At 39.6% G+C, this 19,898-nt stretch overlaps 1 protein-coding gene and 1 long non-coding RNA gene across 2 annotated transcripts in view; one reads left to right on the top strand and one right to left on the bottom strand.

The window, feature by feature from the left end:
• cnksr2a (connector enhancer of kinase suppressor of Ras 2a) overlaps positions 1–13,692 on the bottom strand; it is a 52,195-nt gene extending 38,503 nt beyond the window's left edge. Inside the window, 1 exon segment of the mRNA XM_044177237.1 lies at positions 13,065–13,692. Coding sequence (XP_044033172.1) covers positions 13,065–13,128 — 64 coding nt within the window. The 5' untranslated portion in view covers positions 13,129–13,692.
• On the top strand, positions 2,298–19,694 carry LOC122866948. Its single transcript, XR_006375832.1, has 4 exons — positions 2,298–2,427; positions 16,401–16,452; positions 17,094–17,192; positions 18,976–19,694. It is a non-coding gene; the product is annotated as an uncharacterized LOC122866948 (long non-coding RNA).
• Positions 19,695–19,898: the final 204 nt, after the last annotated feature.

The following is a 19,898-nucleotide window of genomic DNA, read 5'->3' as shown; positions in this document are numbered from 1 at the left end:
GTTTGGTGCTGGTCGTGTAGTGTACAGTAGGTTTATCAGAGCTTTTTTTTTGCAGAAAACAGCTGCCTGCTGGAAACGACACTGATGAGAGCAATAAGACTGAACCAAAACAGTAAGTAGTAAGTTGTAAAACCAAAACAATGAGCTAAAAGATGCCGAAACGATCCGTGGTCAGGTGATCATTCTCTGTGGGTTCATCACTACAAGCTTTTACATTACACGTAGTCCTGGCTAATATAAAAATATTTATTAGAGCAGCTTCAAGGACTCAATTGCAAACAAAAATGTCTTAGGAAGGAAACTTCTCGCAGCAAATTTATTTATCAGCAAATTCTGCTGTAAAAACTGAAGTGGCAGAAAAGAAGAAGAGTTGACAGGCAAGTGAGGTCAAATAAGGTCGATCCAGTTATTTTTTTAAAATATCTTTTATGTACTTTCAGTACCATGAGGGAAAATTACTTCACATTTCTTCTAGTCTACTGAAACACTCTTATACTGCTACACCGTGGCTGCACTGTTGGCTGAAGGTGTTTATATCTACTACAGTATACTGCCTGTAATCATATCTGTTTTATGGCAATTATGTGAATACACATAAGGCAGACAGAAATGATGGGCCCTAGGCACAGGAGGGGAATCTCATCTCAAAAACACCATCACTCTTCATGACCCGTCCACAGCTCGGACACTCTTTAATACATTAATTCCCTGATCAATAATGAGACACATCCCTACTTAAAATTCTAGGTTTTGGGCAGCACTCCAGAAGCACTAGTCAGCCTATAGGGAGGGCAGATTTCTTTGAGTCTGCACAGGGAAATGCTAGACACATTTCTACTTATTCCAGTTTGTCTCAGATAATACAGCAGCTGCTGTGTCATGTTTTTGAGACATTTCAGCTTCTTTGCAGTTTTGTAGAATTCAGCTCAATGCTGTTTCAAAACCACAGTAGCATGAGGTAAAAGTATAAAAAACAATTTGTTTAGAGAGACACCTGACAGAAAATATTTTGTTCCCGTCCATTTACGAGCTAAATGTGTGACTTTGAGGCCTGTTTCACCATTAAATGAGGGTAAATAGGAAGAGAAAAGAAAGACAGACACTTCCTCTCACACGCTTCCCTCTCTCCCACAGTGCTAAAGGGACTGATAAAGATGATCAACAATATTTGGACTTGTGTCACGGCCAGACAACTTTACAACCCAACATCACTTTAGAGGACCATGTCACTGTGTTTGCAAATTTTAGCTCATGACTGCAAATCATGTATTCTTAACATTTTTGCTTACCATTTTCAAACGCATGGTGTACAGATTTATACATATGATATACATATTTTCTAAGATTCTATATTTTTTCGACAGTAATTTCCAGACATCCATCGGTTTCCATTCATTTCTCTACAGCATTAAAATATAACTTGTGGACTCTTGAAACTTGCTTGAGTTGTGTAATCCATCACAGTGAACATCTAGTTTGCATTAAATGTTGCCAGTCTTGCATTGTCATTGCTTGGTAATTAAAGTCTCTATTGCATTAACTTATAACAACAATCTAACTTTGGGAAAAACAAATGCAAACTTGATGTACAGAACACTGTGATGGATTACATAACTTCAAGTGTCAACTAATTAATTTTAATTCTGAATGGAAACCAATGAATGCAAGTCCTCCAAACTAAACAACAAAAGCCTTAGCCATATTAACGTTTTCTGGTCTGGTTCCTCTATTGGAAAGACAACATTGTTTGTGAATCTTTCATCAGGTGATTAAGTTTTTTCTTACACCACAAAATGACATTTGCTTGTCCACGCGAAAGAGGTGGGGCTGGAAGCTTGGTGGCGTAAAGTGACTACTCGCAGGGATAGTTGGTGAACTGCTGTAGTTGGCGAGCTAACCGCTTACTTGGGTCGGGCTAGCAACAGTCAGACAGTCACTCTTTTTTCTCTCTACTGTTTACTTCCCCCTGATAGTTTGGTCACCATTGCACACTATTTTGTTCGATGATGTTATTCAAGAGTGAAAATAAAGCTCTCAGAGCTAACAAACCTGTTAACAGTCATTACCTTGTTAGCTTAGCTTGGTCGCTAAATTTTGTCTCAAACCTTTGCTCTTTTGTGGAAGAGTTAATACTCCGACAGAGGAGGGTTAAATAAAAGTGAATTGTGCAACACAGCTAATAAGCTAGGATAGCTTCCTCCATTTTGGACTCTCTGGCTCTCCGTCCCCTAAGAGATTAGCATTGTCAAGACAGCTTGCTATTGGTCAACGGTGCAACTTCCCAAGTCAAAGTTTACCAACATTGAACTCGAAGTGAAAAATTTGAATTTACTCTCTAAAGGACCTAAAACCATCTCTGTATCTGAAACAAGAGTCGAGAGACTGGAATAAAAGCGGTAATGGATGGATAATCAGGCAGCCATCCAGGTAAGACTTTACTCTCTGTTGGATTGTGTAACGTCTGTGTTGTGAGTGGGACGGTCTCTCTAGATCTGCAATTGTGTCAGCGTACAAGTGGGTGTGTGCGTGCATTGTTTGTGTGTGTTCGTCTGGTCGGACCAGGTTTGCTGAGTCAAAGGAAAGCAGATCAAGACAGAGCGGCTCAGCTGCAGCCCCTGGCTCCCAAAACAATGAATGTATCCAGCTTCTAACCTCTTAACAAACAGCCAACTGGCACACACACACACACACACACTCCCAACACACATACACACACACCTCTGAGGAATGAGCATTGATTTCCCCCGCTTCAAGTCCCCGCTATATAATACACTCATCTATCATAACCACACTAACAAAGATGAGGGGGGAAAGAGGATGAGAAGAGTGTGGAGGAAGAGGAGAGAAAAAGAGGAAGAAGGCAAAGAGGAAAAGAAAAAACCTCATAAGCCAGCTGCTAAATTGCATACAAACTATCTCACACATGCTCACACACACACACACACACAAATTCCACCTCTCAACACCGACGAGCAAACAGCATTTGTCACTTCCTCCCCCTCCCTCTGCCATAATCTGAAGTCTAAATGAAGCGTTCAGTTCCAAAATGTCATATATCGAGCTTGGGAAAATATGAAGTTGGAGCCTGAAATCCATTTTTAAAAAAAACTCATTTTATCTTTTAAAACATAAATAAACAAAGCTTTTGTGGTCTTAAAATGAAATACTGGCAATCAATTTTGAAGATGAGGCATCGTCTTTTCACCATTATCTCATTTTGAAAGGAAACTCGACAAATTGATTCCACTATCTGAACCCCCAAACACTTGAAGTCGATGAGCGATATCTCTGCTTACAGCTTCCACTGACAAGCATGAAAGGACTTGATAAGAATAATCATCAAACCACTCAGATGTGATTTGTGTGCTTCCAGCTTTAATGTTAGATGAAGGTCACTTGAGGTACACTCCAGGTTCAGAGAAGGAATTTAAGTCAAATCTTTGACGAGAGGATAGTCTACCTTGTGAGATATGTTTGGTGGTAGTGCATGTTTGTATCTATACCACAGACTGTATATAACGACGCATCTCCACTTCCTTCCCATAGACTGTAATGAAGCCAAAATATCCCGGATACGGCTGCAGCCATCTGAGCTTTTGTCGTCATTTGGAGCCAGAGTCTGCGCAGTAGTGATTGGAGCCGGTATTGAGGTCCCACCCATACACCCAGCCGACTTAATCACAAGCAGAGCTCAGTTGTCAATCATGACGTGAAACCCCCCTTTTTATAGCATCGAATAACTAATTAAAACCACACTTAGAAGAAAAACGAACACTTGAACATACATCAGCATGATAAGAACTACCTAAAATGAAAGAAACCATCTTTGGCAAAAATTTACATGATGTGTACTTTTAGTTTTTAGTTTGGCCCATGTCCCATCCACTAACATGGAGGGGGTGGGGTTTATGACCTATACTGCAGCCAGCCACCAGGGGGCGATTGAGATGTTTTGGCTTAACTTTTGGGGAGCTGTCATGTCATTCATCTTTATATACAATCTATGATCTATACAAATGGGTCTTGTGGTGGAAAGTAAATTAGTACATTTACACATAAACAATTTTGAGATACGTGTATGTACAGTATGTACATATTATGCTACTTTACAACATTTCTGAGTAAAACATTGAGCTGTAAATATTGTACTATACATTTATTTTACACCCATATACTCACTTGTTACATACAGAAAATATGCTCTAAGAGGACTGATACCACTCTTATTTCTGTGCGTTAACTATTGAGCTAGAGGCAGGGGGTGATTAGCGTAGCTTAGCTTAAAGACTGGAAGCAGAGGTAGACAGCTAGCCTGGCACTATCTAAGGTTCAGAAGTCTTCCTACCAGCATCTTTAAAACACACTTATTAACAAGTTGTATCTCATTAGTTTAATTTGTACACAAACAAAAATGTAAACACAACAACTTGTGGTTTTAGGGGGGAGTTTATAGTCTGACAAGGCTCCAGGAAGTCATTGCGCCCAGCGGTTCCTCACCAAGAAATACTAAGAAGTCCTTGTCATTTTGTGTGTGTAGGTTTTCTCTTTTGCTTTGGACAGAACTAGGCTAGTTGTTTCCCCCAGCAAATAAGCTCTGAAAACCCACTTCCTGCTCAGCACCAAACAGCAGATAGACACGATTAGAGACTAGCTGGTGAACACAGTGGAACATTTAGCTGCTAAAGAACCACATATTTCCTTCGGGAGTTGGTAGAGACCAAAACCAGAGTTAAAAGGAGAGTGAATATTGGACTTACATTTATCAGGTGGACACAAACACGACTTCAAATGAATGATAATGCACTGTAACCGCCATATCAACTTAAAAGGTGATAACATGTCAGTTATTGCAGGTTTAAGTACCCAACAGTATATTAAATAATTAAAACTAGCTGTTTTTCATGGCTTAGGCTAGGTCCCTTACTTCCAATTAAGAAATAATCTTAATGCTAAAGCATACCATTTTTGACAATAGTGGGCATCCAACTTTGAAGCAACAGTTTGGGGAATACCCTCTCCTATTTCAACATGACAATGCTCACATGCACAAAACCACGTCTGTAAAGAAGTGGCCGACCTCCCCCGGATGCTCTTGTGGCTGAATGTGAGCAAATCCCTGCACGCAGGTTACAAAATGTTATAGAGAGCCTTCCTAGAAGAGTGGGGCCAGATAATGGTTTTGGAATAAGATGTTCAGCAATCACATGTGGTTGTAATTTTTAGTGATGCAGTGTATTTTTACATTGTGGTGTTGCTATTTTTCCTCAAGTGAGGTGTCTGAGCACTTTCCCCCTCTAACAGCAAGACTGGTGTTTTAATGAGTGTTAATAGCGGCTGATTCCTAATAGACGTGAAGCTGATTAAAACAATGTTGGCTCTCACAGGCAAAGTGTTACTATTGCTGAGAGAGGCAGAGAGAGGCAGAGAAGCAGAAGGGGAGATATACACTGTGTAGCAAAAGTTCACTGATAATCAGCATCGCTTATCACTGGCAGTGAGGGAGAGTGTGAATGCCCTGAATACTGATGAGTCAAATTGTGAGTGACATCAGTGAGGGCACACACACCCACGCAGACTGAAACTGAAACTGAAACAGTGCTATACAGTTAATATATACATACAGTATAATGACTGCTGAATAAGATTCACTCTTTTACTGCAGTGGTTTCCAGCCTTTTTCGTCAAATATACACCCACAGCTACTCAAAACTCAAATGCCCCTTCATCAACACTGCCATTTTTTTCAATCAATCATTACTTTAAGCTAATAATTTTATTCATTACTTTTAACTAACTATATCAACCATTTATCTTTTAGCTAACTGCCATTTATCATTTACTTTAAGCTAACTATTAACCATTTATCCATTATTTTTAGCTAAGTATTTCAACTGTTTATCTATTACTTAGCTAACATTTTCAACAGTTAATCCATTACTTTTAACTAAATATTTCAACCGTTTCTCTTTAAGCTAACTACCATTTATCATTTACTTTAAGCTAACTATTAACCATTTATCCATTACTTTTAGCTAAGTATTTCAACTGTTTATCCATTACTTAGCTAACTATTTCAGCCATGTATACTTTAAGATAACTATTAATTAAGATAAGTGTTAATCCACAACTTTTAGTAGTATTTTAACCATGTATCGATTACTTTTAGTTATTTTTTTAACTGTTTATCCATTGCTTTTCAACTTCCAATTTCTCTTCTTGCTTGCTAACTGGTTTTCACACATTCTCAACACTTGTTGAGGTGTTACAGCTGACTCAATATGTGTTTTGTTGTTGTTGTTGTTTTGTAATTCAAATCATAATTTCTATTTTATTAGTTGTACCCCCTGGCAAGCACCCCCTTGTAACTGCAGGAGTCCCACCTGGGGAACAAGCACATCTGTTGGGAATTGCTGCTCTACTGTGTATCCATTTAAAATGCTAAAATGCACTCGCTCACATTTTTCTACAAATTGACAATCACAAGCTCAGTGTAAATGTCTGTGTAGGTTTGTTGTATAATGGTGTCTAATCTGTACAATCAACTCATATCTCTGTATGTACAGTATGCGTGTGCATGTGTGAGAGATATAGAGTTCATGTGTGTGCATGTTTTTGGCTGGTGTAAAGTATGATTCATAGCTGACTCACACACTTAACTCCCACAGAGGCACACTTTTCACAACAGCAGGCAAGCCAAACTCCCACAAACACCCTCTTTCTCTCTGTCACACACACACACGTCTAATAAAACTAGATTTTGCGGTGACTTCTGAGATGTTCTTAGTCCTATAAAAGATCTGGCCCTCCCAGTCGGGTTATGTGTCATCTGTTCCAAGCACTCTGAAGCTTCGGTAACAATAAAAGTTAGATTAGCTTTCACTGTTTTCCTGGGATTTGTAAATGCAGGATGTTAGAAGCCTAGCAGCTATCAGAAGTAAGTTTACGGCCGGAAGGTTGCCAGTTTAAATCTCTGTGTCGTCTGGGAAGATTTTGCATGGGGGAAATAAACCAGGCAAACTCACTCCATTAATAACATTTCTTTTGTGCTTTTGGTTGTATTTTCTGGCAGTTCCTGAGTATAAATGTAGGTGTTCACTATAAGCGTTGCTTTCTTGATGGTTGAACTAAACTACAAGGCCGTCTGTATTACTTTTCTCTCGCTATCATGTTGGTCTTATTCCAATATAACTAGGCAAGCTAAAAACAATAAACAAAAAAGAACAGGACCTCCTGCATGAAAAGTCAGTAGAAGGAGGCAATTGAGGCAAGAAGAATGAAACTTTGCCACAAGCAATGCTAAAGCAAAGAAATGTTCACTTGAGTTAGACATTTTCTCCTTGGAAATTTGCATTAGTCAATAAACAGAACACCAATCTCTGTCAAGCAGGATTATATCCAGGTGCCTGTAAATCTCGATCTGTTCCTATCTGGTATTTACAACTAGAAAAATTTCCATTACATTTCCACCAATGCCATGAGCACAAAAAGCTTGCAATGGGACAAAATTATTAAAATGCAAATGACTTTTTTGAGATAAAACATATTTATTTATAAAACACTATAGTCCAGTTGAAATGGAGCTGGCCAGTGGTTTATGAGAACAAAGCAATGAATTTTAAAACAGCACAAATCAGATTGCTATAGCATGTTTGTTTTTTTAACCCTGCAATGGCAAAAATATGTATTTCTGCATTTCTCAGTTCCTTTGGGCAATAACAAACACTGATTTTTTTTCTTAACTGACCGCACATTTTTGGTCAAAGGTAATGTGAAAGGTGTCGCTAATAGTGAACCCACAGAGAATTATCACCCAACTCTGTAGTTCCTCTCAATTGTCAAGTGTTTTAGCATCTTTAAGCTCATTGTTTTGGGGCTACAGACCACAATTTTTACTGTTCTGGGTTGGTCTCACTGTTCTTATCATCAACCTTGTGTCCAGCAAAAAACCCATTTCTCTGATAAAACAAAACCCTGTAAAAGGGGTCTTTAATGTGCACTTGAGGTACATTAATGACCCCTTTAAAAAGACTGAGGCTGAAGCTAAACCTACTGGACTGCACAATTACACTTTACATACACCAGTATGATGAGCTCTTTTTATATGATATTTCTTGGCCATACTTTCTAATTTATTTGTTATTTATTTTTTATCTATTGTTACTGTTTTTATTATTGATATTGTTTTTACTAACAACTGGCACTTTGGGGAACAGCATTTCGTTTTTTTATGTATGCAAAAAGTTAGCATCCTCACCAGTTGATAATCTATGTAGAAGACATCAAGAAACAACACTGTTCTTGTATTGTAGTGTAGAGCTATTATGAGTCTATTAATGGTAAAGTGCATTTACCAAACTGTTGAAATGTCAATCAAGAGTGTAATTGCATAGATTTCTCTCCAATAGGCTTTCTAAACCTCTTCTCTTTATTCTAATACTCCTACCTGTTAAGTGCTGTGGTAGCATAGGGTTTAAAATTTTTTTAAAAATTTAACACATAATTTGATGTTTATAAAAACACTGAGCTTGGTCACTGAGCCTGCTACAGTATGTGAATGCTCTCAGAGCTGTATCATGCTGGAGTGACTTTTACAGGCCTGCTTTGGCCTTTAAGTGACCCAAACAGTTCAAACCAAATTCCCCTACACATCACTTGTTCGCTCAGTACACACAAATGAGGCAACAAACACAGAGTCTGACTTTTCTGATGCAAAGTGGCGAATGTTAAAAACATCTAAATCCTCATGAGTCTCACCTTAAAAAGAAAAAAAGCCTAAAAAGATCAACCCCACAGACCAAAAACCCTCTGATCCTAAAGGCTGTGACTATCACTCTGGCAGCTTTCTCTTGTGGCAAGAGGTGTCATCAGATGTGCTTGCACGCTCTCACAGCAATTTCACTGCTGATTTTCAAGTCTAGCGATCACATTCATGCAAGGGAAATGAGGTAAAATTTTGCCCGGCTTTCTGCATGAACAAATGATAACAGGATGTGGGGAGAAATTCCCAGCATTCCCAGCAACGCACGGTAAGTTCTAATATTACTACTGAAGTGTAGCGCTCCCATATTGTTTTAGCCTCAGACATGCCAATGCAACACTGTCGCCAAGTCAACAATGCGCAGACCTTTTGGCCCCAAATACCTGTGGCATATGTGATCTGTACGTTACTGTATACACACACACACACACAAATACAGTATATCATGTTTCCCTCTGTCGCCACAGACACACCCAAGACACCCAGCTTGAACCGAATACCACAGTAAGGCATGCCACGTGTGTTGTGTGTGTATATGTATGCAAGTGTGTGTGTGTGTGTGTGTGTGTGTGTGTGTGTGTGTGTGTGTGTGTGTGTGTGTGTGTGTGTGTGTACGAGCGCAAATGGCGACCCGGGTGGAGCCTTCTGTTCAGAGCGTGTGTGTGTGTGTGTGTGTGTGTGTGTGTGTGTGTGTGTGTGTCTGTCAGCTGTTCTGCACAGACGGTCTGAGACGAACAACTCACCATCCACCCACACACTGACTGCACACACACACACACACACACACACACACACACAGGGGCACATATAAACACATGCCATATGCACATGACCAACCGATAACCCATCCAATGATGAGGCTCTGAGAAAATGAGCACATCATGTAAATAAATCTCTGTCATGATTTCATTTGCATTTTATTGAAGCGTGTGAATCAATAGATTCACTGACCTGCTTTTTATGTATTATACATACATGATGAATAACAATCATTACTAATATTAGTTATTATTAGTAATTTTTCTCAGTTTACGTGGAGGGAGGGACTGTATTTTGTGATGAAATATGGAGCGATGATGCATCTCAGCACTGCGTTCCAGTCAGTGAAAAATGTCACTGACTGGCCTGATGGGGGCGCTGTTAAAGGTCAAAAGGGCCAATTTAAAGGTAAAAAAAATTTGTCATAGAGCAGGTGGCATATTGGACTCTATATCAACTTCTGTGGGAAGATGCATTCTGGTGCAGTGTTTACATTGCAATGACTGGCCTGATAGGGGCGCTATAATTTAAATTCAAAATTTAAAACTTTAAAAGTTTTTTAAAGGTTTTGTTAATTAGTTTTACCTTCATTCTATGACACTATGAGATATCTATCATTTGAAAAGTGACCATTTTAATGTGATTTTCTATTTTATACTTGAAAGAATTGTGGCATCCCTGTAAATTACAATTTTGTGCTAAATTAGACAATAATTTGCTCAAAACGTCCCAGACAGAACAGAAAATTTGAAAAAGTGGGAAATTTTGAAGAATTAGTTGTGTTCCATATCTTATTGTTTATGATAAGACCTATATAATTTTGAATGTGATAAAAATATCATATAAAATATATATCATATCGTGATATGAACAATATGCTGTCGTGACAGCAGGAGCAAGCGTGACTGAAAGCAAAAGTAACGTTGTTGCCAACTCTGATGTGGCCTTCAGTAGTATGGACGTGGTTTGGTTAAAAAAAAGGTCAGATGTACAACAAACTATGTAAGAAATGTAAGATGACAGCAACAGGAACAAAATTATTTCATCATCTCCGGCATCCAGTTGAGCATGTGGAGAGCCAGAAATGCCTTGAAGGGGAGAGCGCAACAGCTGATGTGAGGTCTAAGCAGCCAGACAAACTGCATTGGTGCAATTAATAACAACTTATCATACTGTCAAGAATATATAATTTCCTGGAAGTATTGCCATAGCTGTGTCAATAAAGAACATTTCTCTGAATCTATAGTATTAGATTGAAGGACATTTTTTTCATCATCCAGTTATTAGGAAATACATTTCTGGCTTGTAAATTATGAATATACCGAACTTGTCACCATTGGAGACCATTGTAACTGCTGTGAATCCAAGCTTACCACAGCCTCCATTCTCCAAAACCTTCTCCAAACTTTTTACAACCACCTCTTTGGCTTGAGTGTTTGATACTAAAAATAGAGATTTTGGGTGGAGTATAATTTTAATGATACAATCCCTTATTTTGTTTTAGGACGCAATAACACCCCCAGATCCCATAAATTGCCTTGGAACTCATTCGGTGAACTGTGTTTCAAAAACACCAACAGCAGGGAAGGAAAATTCAGGATATGATGGCATTATCGACTGCCACCAAAATCAAGACGTATTTCTTTAAGCCCAAAATAATGTTACAAACTGGAGAGAGCACTTTAGAAAGTTCTGCATGACCTTCAAATAGTCCCTTTTTTGCCAAACTGGACATATATTACTTTTTGTAATGGAGCTTATACTGCAGTATTGGCATCACAGCTAAAACGTGGCTGTTAATCTAAACTAAATTAGGTTAGATAATAAATCTGATGAATGGACTGGTCTTTACTGTGGCAGGTCTCCTTTTGGCAGGTGGTTTTGGGGAGGCCTGGGTGACATTGGCACTGCATGTGGAGCCAAAATGAGTTGTTACCAACAATATGTTGGCATATTGAATGTGTGTGTCATCATGTGAGCTATGATTGGTGCAAAACAAAAGGACACTGACAACAAATCTTGTGTTTGTTCTTGATGTTTTATTTTATGGTATCAAACTCCAGTGTGCCTGAATATGTCATATCGTCCACATTGGTCAATTATCCACATAAGACAACAATGCACTGCCAAACAGCAGTGCAGACGCTGGAAAGCACAATGTATCAGCAATAGCCATTTCCTTTTAATGTGTAAAAGAGTTTCACAATGTTCACACAGGCCCCTGGGTACATACCTAATCAGCCTGGCTCTTGAATTATGCATGAATATAATCTCTAGTCTGATCATTGCAAGGTATCACAAGTGCTCTTGTAAACAAAACTCAATTACATTTTCAGATAAATACTCATTTAGTTTATTTTGTGTGGTTTTTAATTGATGTCTTTTTCTTTAAAGACCCTGTTCTGGTGCTCCTTAATCGCCAATCTCAGTTTGATAACATTTAAGATGACATGAATTTACATCTTTATTGTCAGTCTTAAAGGACAAGTGACCTTAATCCTGCTTTGTTCGTCCTCGCATGTATACGCATAAAAGTCTCTCAGCCAGAGACGGGGCCAGTGGGGTGGCACAGGTCCCACTGGAATCTGATTGGCCACCCCTGGTGCCCCTGCTACCAGAGTAACAAGGTGATAGGTAGTTGGCTTGTTAGTATCAGAACCTCTGTATGAGGCAAAGAAGACACAGTATGACCACAAAGAGACACAAAACAACTACGAAGAGACACAAAACTACCACAAAATAATGCAAAATTACTACAAAGAGATGCTAAATGACCACAAAGAGAAGCAAAGCGACAACAAACTATGCAGCCACATCACAACGACCACAAAGGGACGCAAAACAACTACAGAGAGACACAAAATGACTGCAACGAGACAAAAAATAGTTTTTCAGTCTGGGTGTCTTGCTCATATGTAGGAGGGGTCAGGGGCTTTTTACGTCTTTGTTTAGGGGCCCGTTGTCTCATATTCTATCCATGGCTGTACGATATTTGGAGTTACAAATAGCAGCTATTATTTTATATAATTTCATATTATAATATTTAAAGTTGTTTATTTGGCATTCATTTATTACACTGAATAAACCCTGGAACTGTCAAGAACCCGGGCTTTAAATTTGAGTCTCAACACATTTTTAGTCATTTCCCAAATGTGCCCCCCTTGTTTGAGTCTGTGCCCCAGTGTGGCCCCCCATTCAAAAGTTTCTGAACCAGCCCCTGCTCTCTACAGTGAAGTTTAGCCGGTTCTCCTCCTGTCACTCACACATTACATCATCTCCCACTGATCATCAGGTGCCAGGATGATGCATGGACACACTCACACTCTCACACACACACACCTCCCAGGCAACATAACATCTTGCCAACCTCTGTCTCCTCTGCATTAACGTAAATCAGTCGTGATCACTCAGAGAAGCTGTGTGTGTGTGTGTGTGTGTGTGTGTGTGTGTGTGTGTGTGTGTGTGTGTGTGTAATATATGAGGTTTTTGACTAAAAACTGATCAGGGGTATTAGGCATGTGTAGCCTATGTGTCTCTGTAGCCCTACCTTTCATCCAGTCCACCACCTGGCTCGTGCTCCATTTGCTCACCGGCTCCATCACCAGCGCCATCGAGGAAACTTTGCGCGCAAGCGGTGTTGTTAACCCAAAACAAAGCTCTGTCAGCCGGGCGCAGCTCCCCTTCCGACCCTCCCTCCGTCTCTCCTTCCTCCCTTCCTCCCCTGCCTCCGCAGCCAGGTGACTCCTTTTTACACTATCCCGGTCCGGTCCTCCCGCCCCTGGCTCAGCCCGGTGTCGTGTCCCGTTAACGCAGCGCAGCCCTCAGTGCTGGGCAGCCCGGGCGTGTGTGCAGCGGAATCCGATACATTCCCCTGCTCGATCCGGTCTGACATGTGTCTCTTTCTCTCTCTCTTCCCTCCCTTTTCCCCAGTGCGCCAGTCCGGTCCTGCGCTCCCGGTGTGTGTGTGTGTGTGTGTGACAGAGGGAGATAGAGAGGAGTGCGTGTAGGTGTGTGCGCAGCCGGTCCGTTACCGACAGCAGCAGAGTAGGATAGATAAGTCACACCGGACTCAACACCCGATATCATCTCTCTCTCTCTCTCTCTCCAGATATGATTAAACTGTGCACGCGCCTCGTGGGTGGCTCCGCGCGCACATATCAGTGTATTTCCCTCTGGAGCGACAGAATCATGCAGATATGATGGGGGAAAGATATTCTCAGAAGATGTTTAATCAGGCCGTGTGTGTGTGTGTGTGTGTGTGTGTGTGTGTGTGTTAGGTACCTCTGGGGACAGGAAAACATGGGATACACACTTTCTGCTTCAGCTGCTGTGTGAGGAAACTTAATGAATCCTCAGCCAATATCTCCACCTCCACTCCAAAGATAATTTCTCTTTACCCTCAACCCATTTCTTTCTTTTTTTTCTTTCTCAGTGACACCCTGAATCGGTTCATTTCAGTGATACCAAATTAGTCAGCTAATTTAGATGATTAACTTAATTTTTTTGGCCACTTGGGGGCAGCAGAAACAATTTGTGACCTTTTAAGTTGATATGGCTTCTCTTGTTAGGAAACAAGAGAAGCATATTCATTCATTTGGAGTCACGTTTCTGGCCGCCTGATGAATGTAAGTCCAATATTCACTCTCTTTTAGCTCTGTTTTTGGTCTCTACCAGCTCCTGGGAAATATCTGGCTCTTTAGCTGCTAAATGCTCCACTACGTTCACCATCTATTCTCTAACTGTGTCTGTCTGCTGTTTTCTGCTGAGCTGGTAGCGTACAGTGGGTTTTTTGGAGCCTTTTCTCTGAAAACAGCTGCCTGCTGCAGTCAAAAACGACAGTATGAGAGCGGTGAGAGTGAACCAAAACAGTAAATTTACAGGCCAAAAACCAAAACAATGAGCTGAATTTTCCTATAAAGCTCTGTAAAGGCGGGGAGCTGCAGATTTAGGTGACAAATCTATCATATATATCAATTATACAACAAGTAGTTCCGACCAATCAACTAGACATTTAGAACATGCTCAAATCAGCATGACAGCACACCATGCTCATCCCTAAAAATATTATTCCGCCAGGTGCGTGCCTCCCTTGTTTGCGGTAAGCCGGAGAGCCAACAGTTTTGTGAACGCAGTGAAAATGTTGTTTTTGAAAGGTTAAACACCAACAAACATGGATTGAAGCAGAATATTTCATTGCAAAAACATGTTGTAAATTTTGGAAATGATTTCATTGACCTATTTTTTCAATGCACTTTTTTGCATGTTGAAGTTTGATGACACAGAAGCCGAGTCTGTCCATGGAAAAATATTTTTTTCAGTAGATATCTTAGTTACAACAAGATTGAGCTAGCAAGGCAGTTTTGTGTTTAGATGTGTGGTATTTATTCAGTTTGGGAAATCCCACGATCTCTAGAAAGCATTAGCTCAAGTTGGCTGGCAGACTCAACAGGGACTAGAAATCATCTCTGTTGCTAAGTCATTACTAAGGGTCAGCCTACTTTCTGGAGAAGTAAACTAGGTTTCATTACATAGGATTCTACTGACGTGACTGATTGTTTTCCAGTTATCAGTCAGACCCCATGTGTTTCCAGTGACATGGCGATAACACTTGCAAAAAGTTTTATATTTTTAAAGCGAATTGCCCCACAATATGAATACATTTTGCGCAAGCGCCTCAGTCTTCACCACATCACTGTCGTGCCAGTAATGACGTTAAAGCACACCCTTTTATGTAACATTGCTTAATTATACCAGCTTTAAAATTATGTTTATATACTACTATTGTAAGTGGTCACCTTCACCTGCACCTAAAATCCACCTTTTGTGCTGTCCCTTGAAAGGAGTCCAGACCAAAATGTTAACTGTTGAAATTTTGTACAGACATTCATGGTCCCCAGGGGATGATGCATACTGACTTTGGTGTTCCCCTGATTTCAGTTTGTCTAATACTTTGGTTCATCTATGTAAAAGTTGACTTAACACTGAGCATTACAGCCTCACAAAGCCACTAGTTCACAGCCCAGACAGAGATTGCTAGCTGCACAACTAACTGAGCTGACTAGATAATAGCAGCTAGTTAGCCGTGCAGCTAGTGGTCATATTAGCTGCCTCTGCCCAGACTGTGAGTTTGGAGCACTGGGGCCATGTTGATTCAATTCAATTTTATTTATATGGTGCTAATTCATAACAGAAGTTGTCTCATTGCACTTGTCCTATAGAGCAGGTCTAGACCATACTCTTTATAATATTATTTACAGAGACCCAACAATTCCCACCAAGAGCAAGCACTTGGTGACAGTGGCAAGGAAAAACTTCCTTTTAAGAGGCAGAAACCTCGACAACAGGGAATACAATGATGTTACAGAGGTGATTTATGGAGTTTCCTGATTGACAGATAGCTTTACTTTTTGCTAAACCACTAACTGCTGCTAACTGTAGCTGTCATTAGCTAGTTATCTCAGTTAGCCCGGGGTGCCAAGAGCCATACCCGTAAAATTACTGAAACAATTATCAAAATAGTTGCCAATTTGTTTTCTGTCAAAAGTCCAATTGATTAATCAACTAATCATTTCAGTTGTACTTGTACATTTTCATATATTTTGTGTGCAAAATTCTTAATTCGTAAAGTAACTAGTAACTAAAGCTGTCAAGTAATTGTAGTGCAGTAAAAAGTACAATGTTTCTCTCTGAAATGTAGTGGAGTAGAAGTAGAAAGTGGCATGAGACGAAAATACTCAAGTAAAGAAGTAAAGTACCTCAAATTTATTTGTGATTTTTGCTTCTACCTCAATACAAACAGAGATGAATGGAATTGTGTTTGTGCTGCTCACAGAATTGAGAAATTGCTTTTAAATTCAAATTCAACAACAACATCTTTTTGCAGAAACAGTGTCATTGAATTGAGGTGCCAGTCTAATAGATTGATACTGCAGGAGGTAAGTCAGGAAATATTGTTTTTGTGATTTGGTTGAATGAACCCTTTGAGATCTTTTCCCTGACAAAACACAGCGACTCTTACTGTTCCATCTTCCATCTTACGATCTTCAGTTTAATCTTATTTCCATTTCTAACATCTACAAAATCACTTCACTGTCAGCTCACAATTGGAATTTATGGGGATTCTCCTTTAAACAGATATGTTGTTTCCTTTTTCTTTGCATCTTTAAATCCAGCGCTGCAGTACTACACTGTAATGTTTCCTGTATTAAAGAATAAAGCTCTTTCTAGTCACACTAATGAATTCTTATACATATTAATGTTTACCAGTGGGATGTTAAGATAACACATTGTAGTAATTTGAGTCAGTGTGATCATATAATGAAAGTATGATTAGAACATTATTCAGTTTAATCAAATCATTAAAGATTCATTGCCTGTGCTACATTAATATGTGCTGGTTGTGTATGTGTGTGCATTAAAGGAGAACCTACACACACACACATACACACACACACACACATGGATGCAGCCAAGTACATAACACACACAGTTCAGTACCAACAAAGGAAGAGACTGAAGATAAAATCAGATCTGGTTTCTTTTGATTTGATTCATTGCAGCATCTTCTCCTCTGTAGGTGGATGTATGCACATACAGTACAGAGGCTGTATCCCAGTGAACAGAGCCAGGACCGTAATAGTTTCCTTTCCTGACTGAGACCTCTGCTGGTGACATGGTGAGAGACAGCAGTAGTACTTTAAACTCTACTACTCTATGACACATTCTCTATCGAGAATTGGAGTCATGTGGAGCTGCGGGGGAGGAATAAAAGCATTGACTAAGTCATGCCTTTTCTAAGTCATGCCTGGACATTAATCTTCTAATTCTAACTTTGTTGCTGGATGGGTCCCAAGAGGTGAAGATGAGGCCCACTGACTTTGGTGATCCCCTGTCTTTTAGTTAAATGTCTCAATAGCTATTGGATAGATTGCCATGAAATTTGGAACAGACAGTCATGGTGCCCACAGTTAAAGCTGCTCTAAGCAATATTATTTCATTTATAATTTTGATTGAAATAACTCATTTTGACCATTGCATGTCACTAACCATATTTTATTGAAGGGTTCCTTTTAAAAAAAATGTGTGTCTGCGAGCACCCGCCCCTTTGTATTTAGTTTTTAAAAAACTGTACCTGGTCTGAATCAAACTACCAATCAGGGTTAGCTAGCATGTAACTAGCCAATCACAGCGACTGTAGTTATTTCATCCAAAATTAGAATGAAACTAGAGACCATGTTGCGATGGGATCACTAGCAGCGACGCCAAATTGGTGTGTTTGGTGCAATGGAAGATATGACATGAGAGAAGTGAGTTTGGCAAAACAGGTTAACTGTGCCAGATTTTTGCAGCTGGTAAACACACCCATCTTTGGTCTCGACCTACATTTTGATATCATCTACCCACCTGTAAAGTTTCATGACTGCATCTCGCACAGTTGTGATGCTATCGCGTTGACAAAATCTGTCCACAGACATATAAACACCCGGCAAAGTATTCAAAACCACTTCTGTGGTAGTTCCCGCCACAATAGGTGTCTCCAGGACCACATTTTGCCATGATGACACACACAGACTCTCACGGTGAAAGCAATAGCCACACTGGTAATAATATTGCCTACTGCAGCTTTAAATCCTAATGGTAAATTTGGTGATCCCCTGACATATTATCTATCGCCAACTGCTGATCAAAATTTTTATTTGTGGTTTACCTGCAAAATAATGACATTCCCATCAGCCTCAGCTGTACTTTGTATTTAGTACTAATCACATACAAGGTATCTGACTCAGGTTTTTAGTTGTTCTCAATATTACAAAGAACAATTTACAGAAAAATAGAAATAGCTAAAACAAAGGACAACCAAGCTGAACAAAGACGTAAAAATAGAACTACTGTGTACATACAAGTAGGTGAAAAAAGTGTATAAATATATATAAAGAGCAACATTGACCAAATACGCTTAGTATGAAGGTACCGGCAGCAGCTGGTTACTTTAGCTTAGTACAAAGACTGGAAGCAGGGGGGAACTGCTAGCCTGGCTCTATCCAAAGGTAAAAAAATCCACCTACCAGCACCTCTAAAGCTCACTGATTAACTTGTTATCTCTTTTGTTACAAAACCAAAGTATACAAACAGAAATAGTACAGCGGTTGCTGCGAGTTAGATGAGAAAATCGATACCACTCTCATACCTGTTGCACTTACGAAACATTATACCCTCATTGATCTATACTGGACTTGAAATAGTGACAAAATCACATGACATTATCACAGCAACGACACTGGGTTTTCACACACTGTACCTCCTTCTCTAAATGCTACATCCTTTTTATTAGTTTCAACTCGTGAGCTCTGTTCTTCTTTGTTGACATTGTGTTTTTAACTTTTTTGAAGCTGTTTAGCTTGCCATCTTAAATTATTTTTGCACTGTCTGATGCAGTTTGTGTTATGTTTGCCAAGCAGGAGAACCAGGAAAACAGGAGTAGGACCCAAAATGCAGACACCGTAGGCAGAGGAATGCAGTTCAGTGTTTTAATGAAGAAATACAAGGACTTACATGGATTGTCAGGCAAGCAGAGAGCAAACCAGGAAAGGTAGTCCAACAAAGCCAAACTATTAAGACTGGGAGTAATCCATGCAAGGTCCAAGAGAAACAGAAGATAATCCAATAGAACACACAGGTAACCAAGGCCGGGACACTTGATAAAAGTCAAAGACGAACTGACACAGAACAAAAAAACACCAGTTTTTTTCCAGTTATTTCCACTGGAGGCCAACTAAAACCTAAAACATTTTGTTGATTGTGCAAAACGGGATTTTTCCAAACACTAACAAAGTGAAAGTAAGTTTTGTCTGAACCAAGAAGAGGCTGAGTCACTGTTGTGTGACATCAATCAGCCATACAAAGAAGCAAAATGCCCCTTCAAATAAGCATGGAAATACTGCATATGTAAATCAAAGGTCAAAACGTTTCTCTGACAAGAAAGCAGGGGGTTTTTTTCATGACCACTTCCTTTCTTAGAAGCAGAGTCTAAGTATTCAAATTAAATACTTAAAAGCTACTATTATCAATATTTTTAAATAAAAAATGTATCAAATTACTATGTGTATGTGAAAGGTGTTGCTTGTTGTTTTGGTTGTCCAGCTCACAATTTCACTGTTTTGGTTCAGTGTAACTGCTTTCAACAGCATTGTTTCAGCAAAAAGCTCATTGTGTGCCACCTGTACAGCGCTAAGCGTCAGACAGACAAAGTTAGCAACTAGCTGGTGAACACAGCGGTGTATTTAGCAGCTAAAGAGACGAGAAGAGAAATATTTGCCCCAGGAATTGTTGCAAACCAAAAACCAAGCTTAAAAGAGAATGAATATTGGATTTACATTTGTCA

Source organism: Siniperca chuatsi, linkage group LG19 (genome assembly GCF_020085105.1).
Source record: "Siniperca chuatsi isolate FFG_IHB_CAS linkage group LG19, ASM2008510v1, whole genome shotgun sequence".
Classification (NCBI taxonomy): domain Eukaryota; kingdom Metazoa; phylum Chordata; class Actinopteri; order Centrarchiformes; family Sinipercidae; genus Siniperca; species Siniperca chuatsi.
Note: the sequence above shows the minus strand (reverse complement) of the source record. Positions and strands in the feature narration are given on the sequence as shown.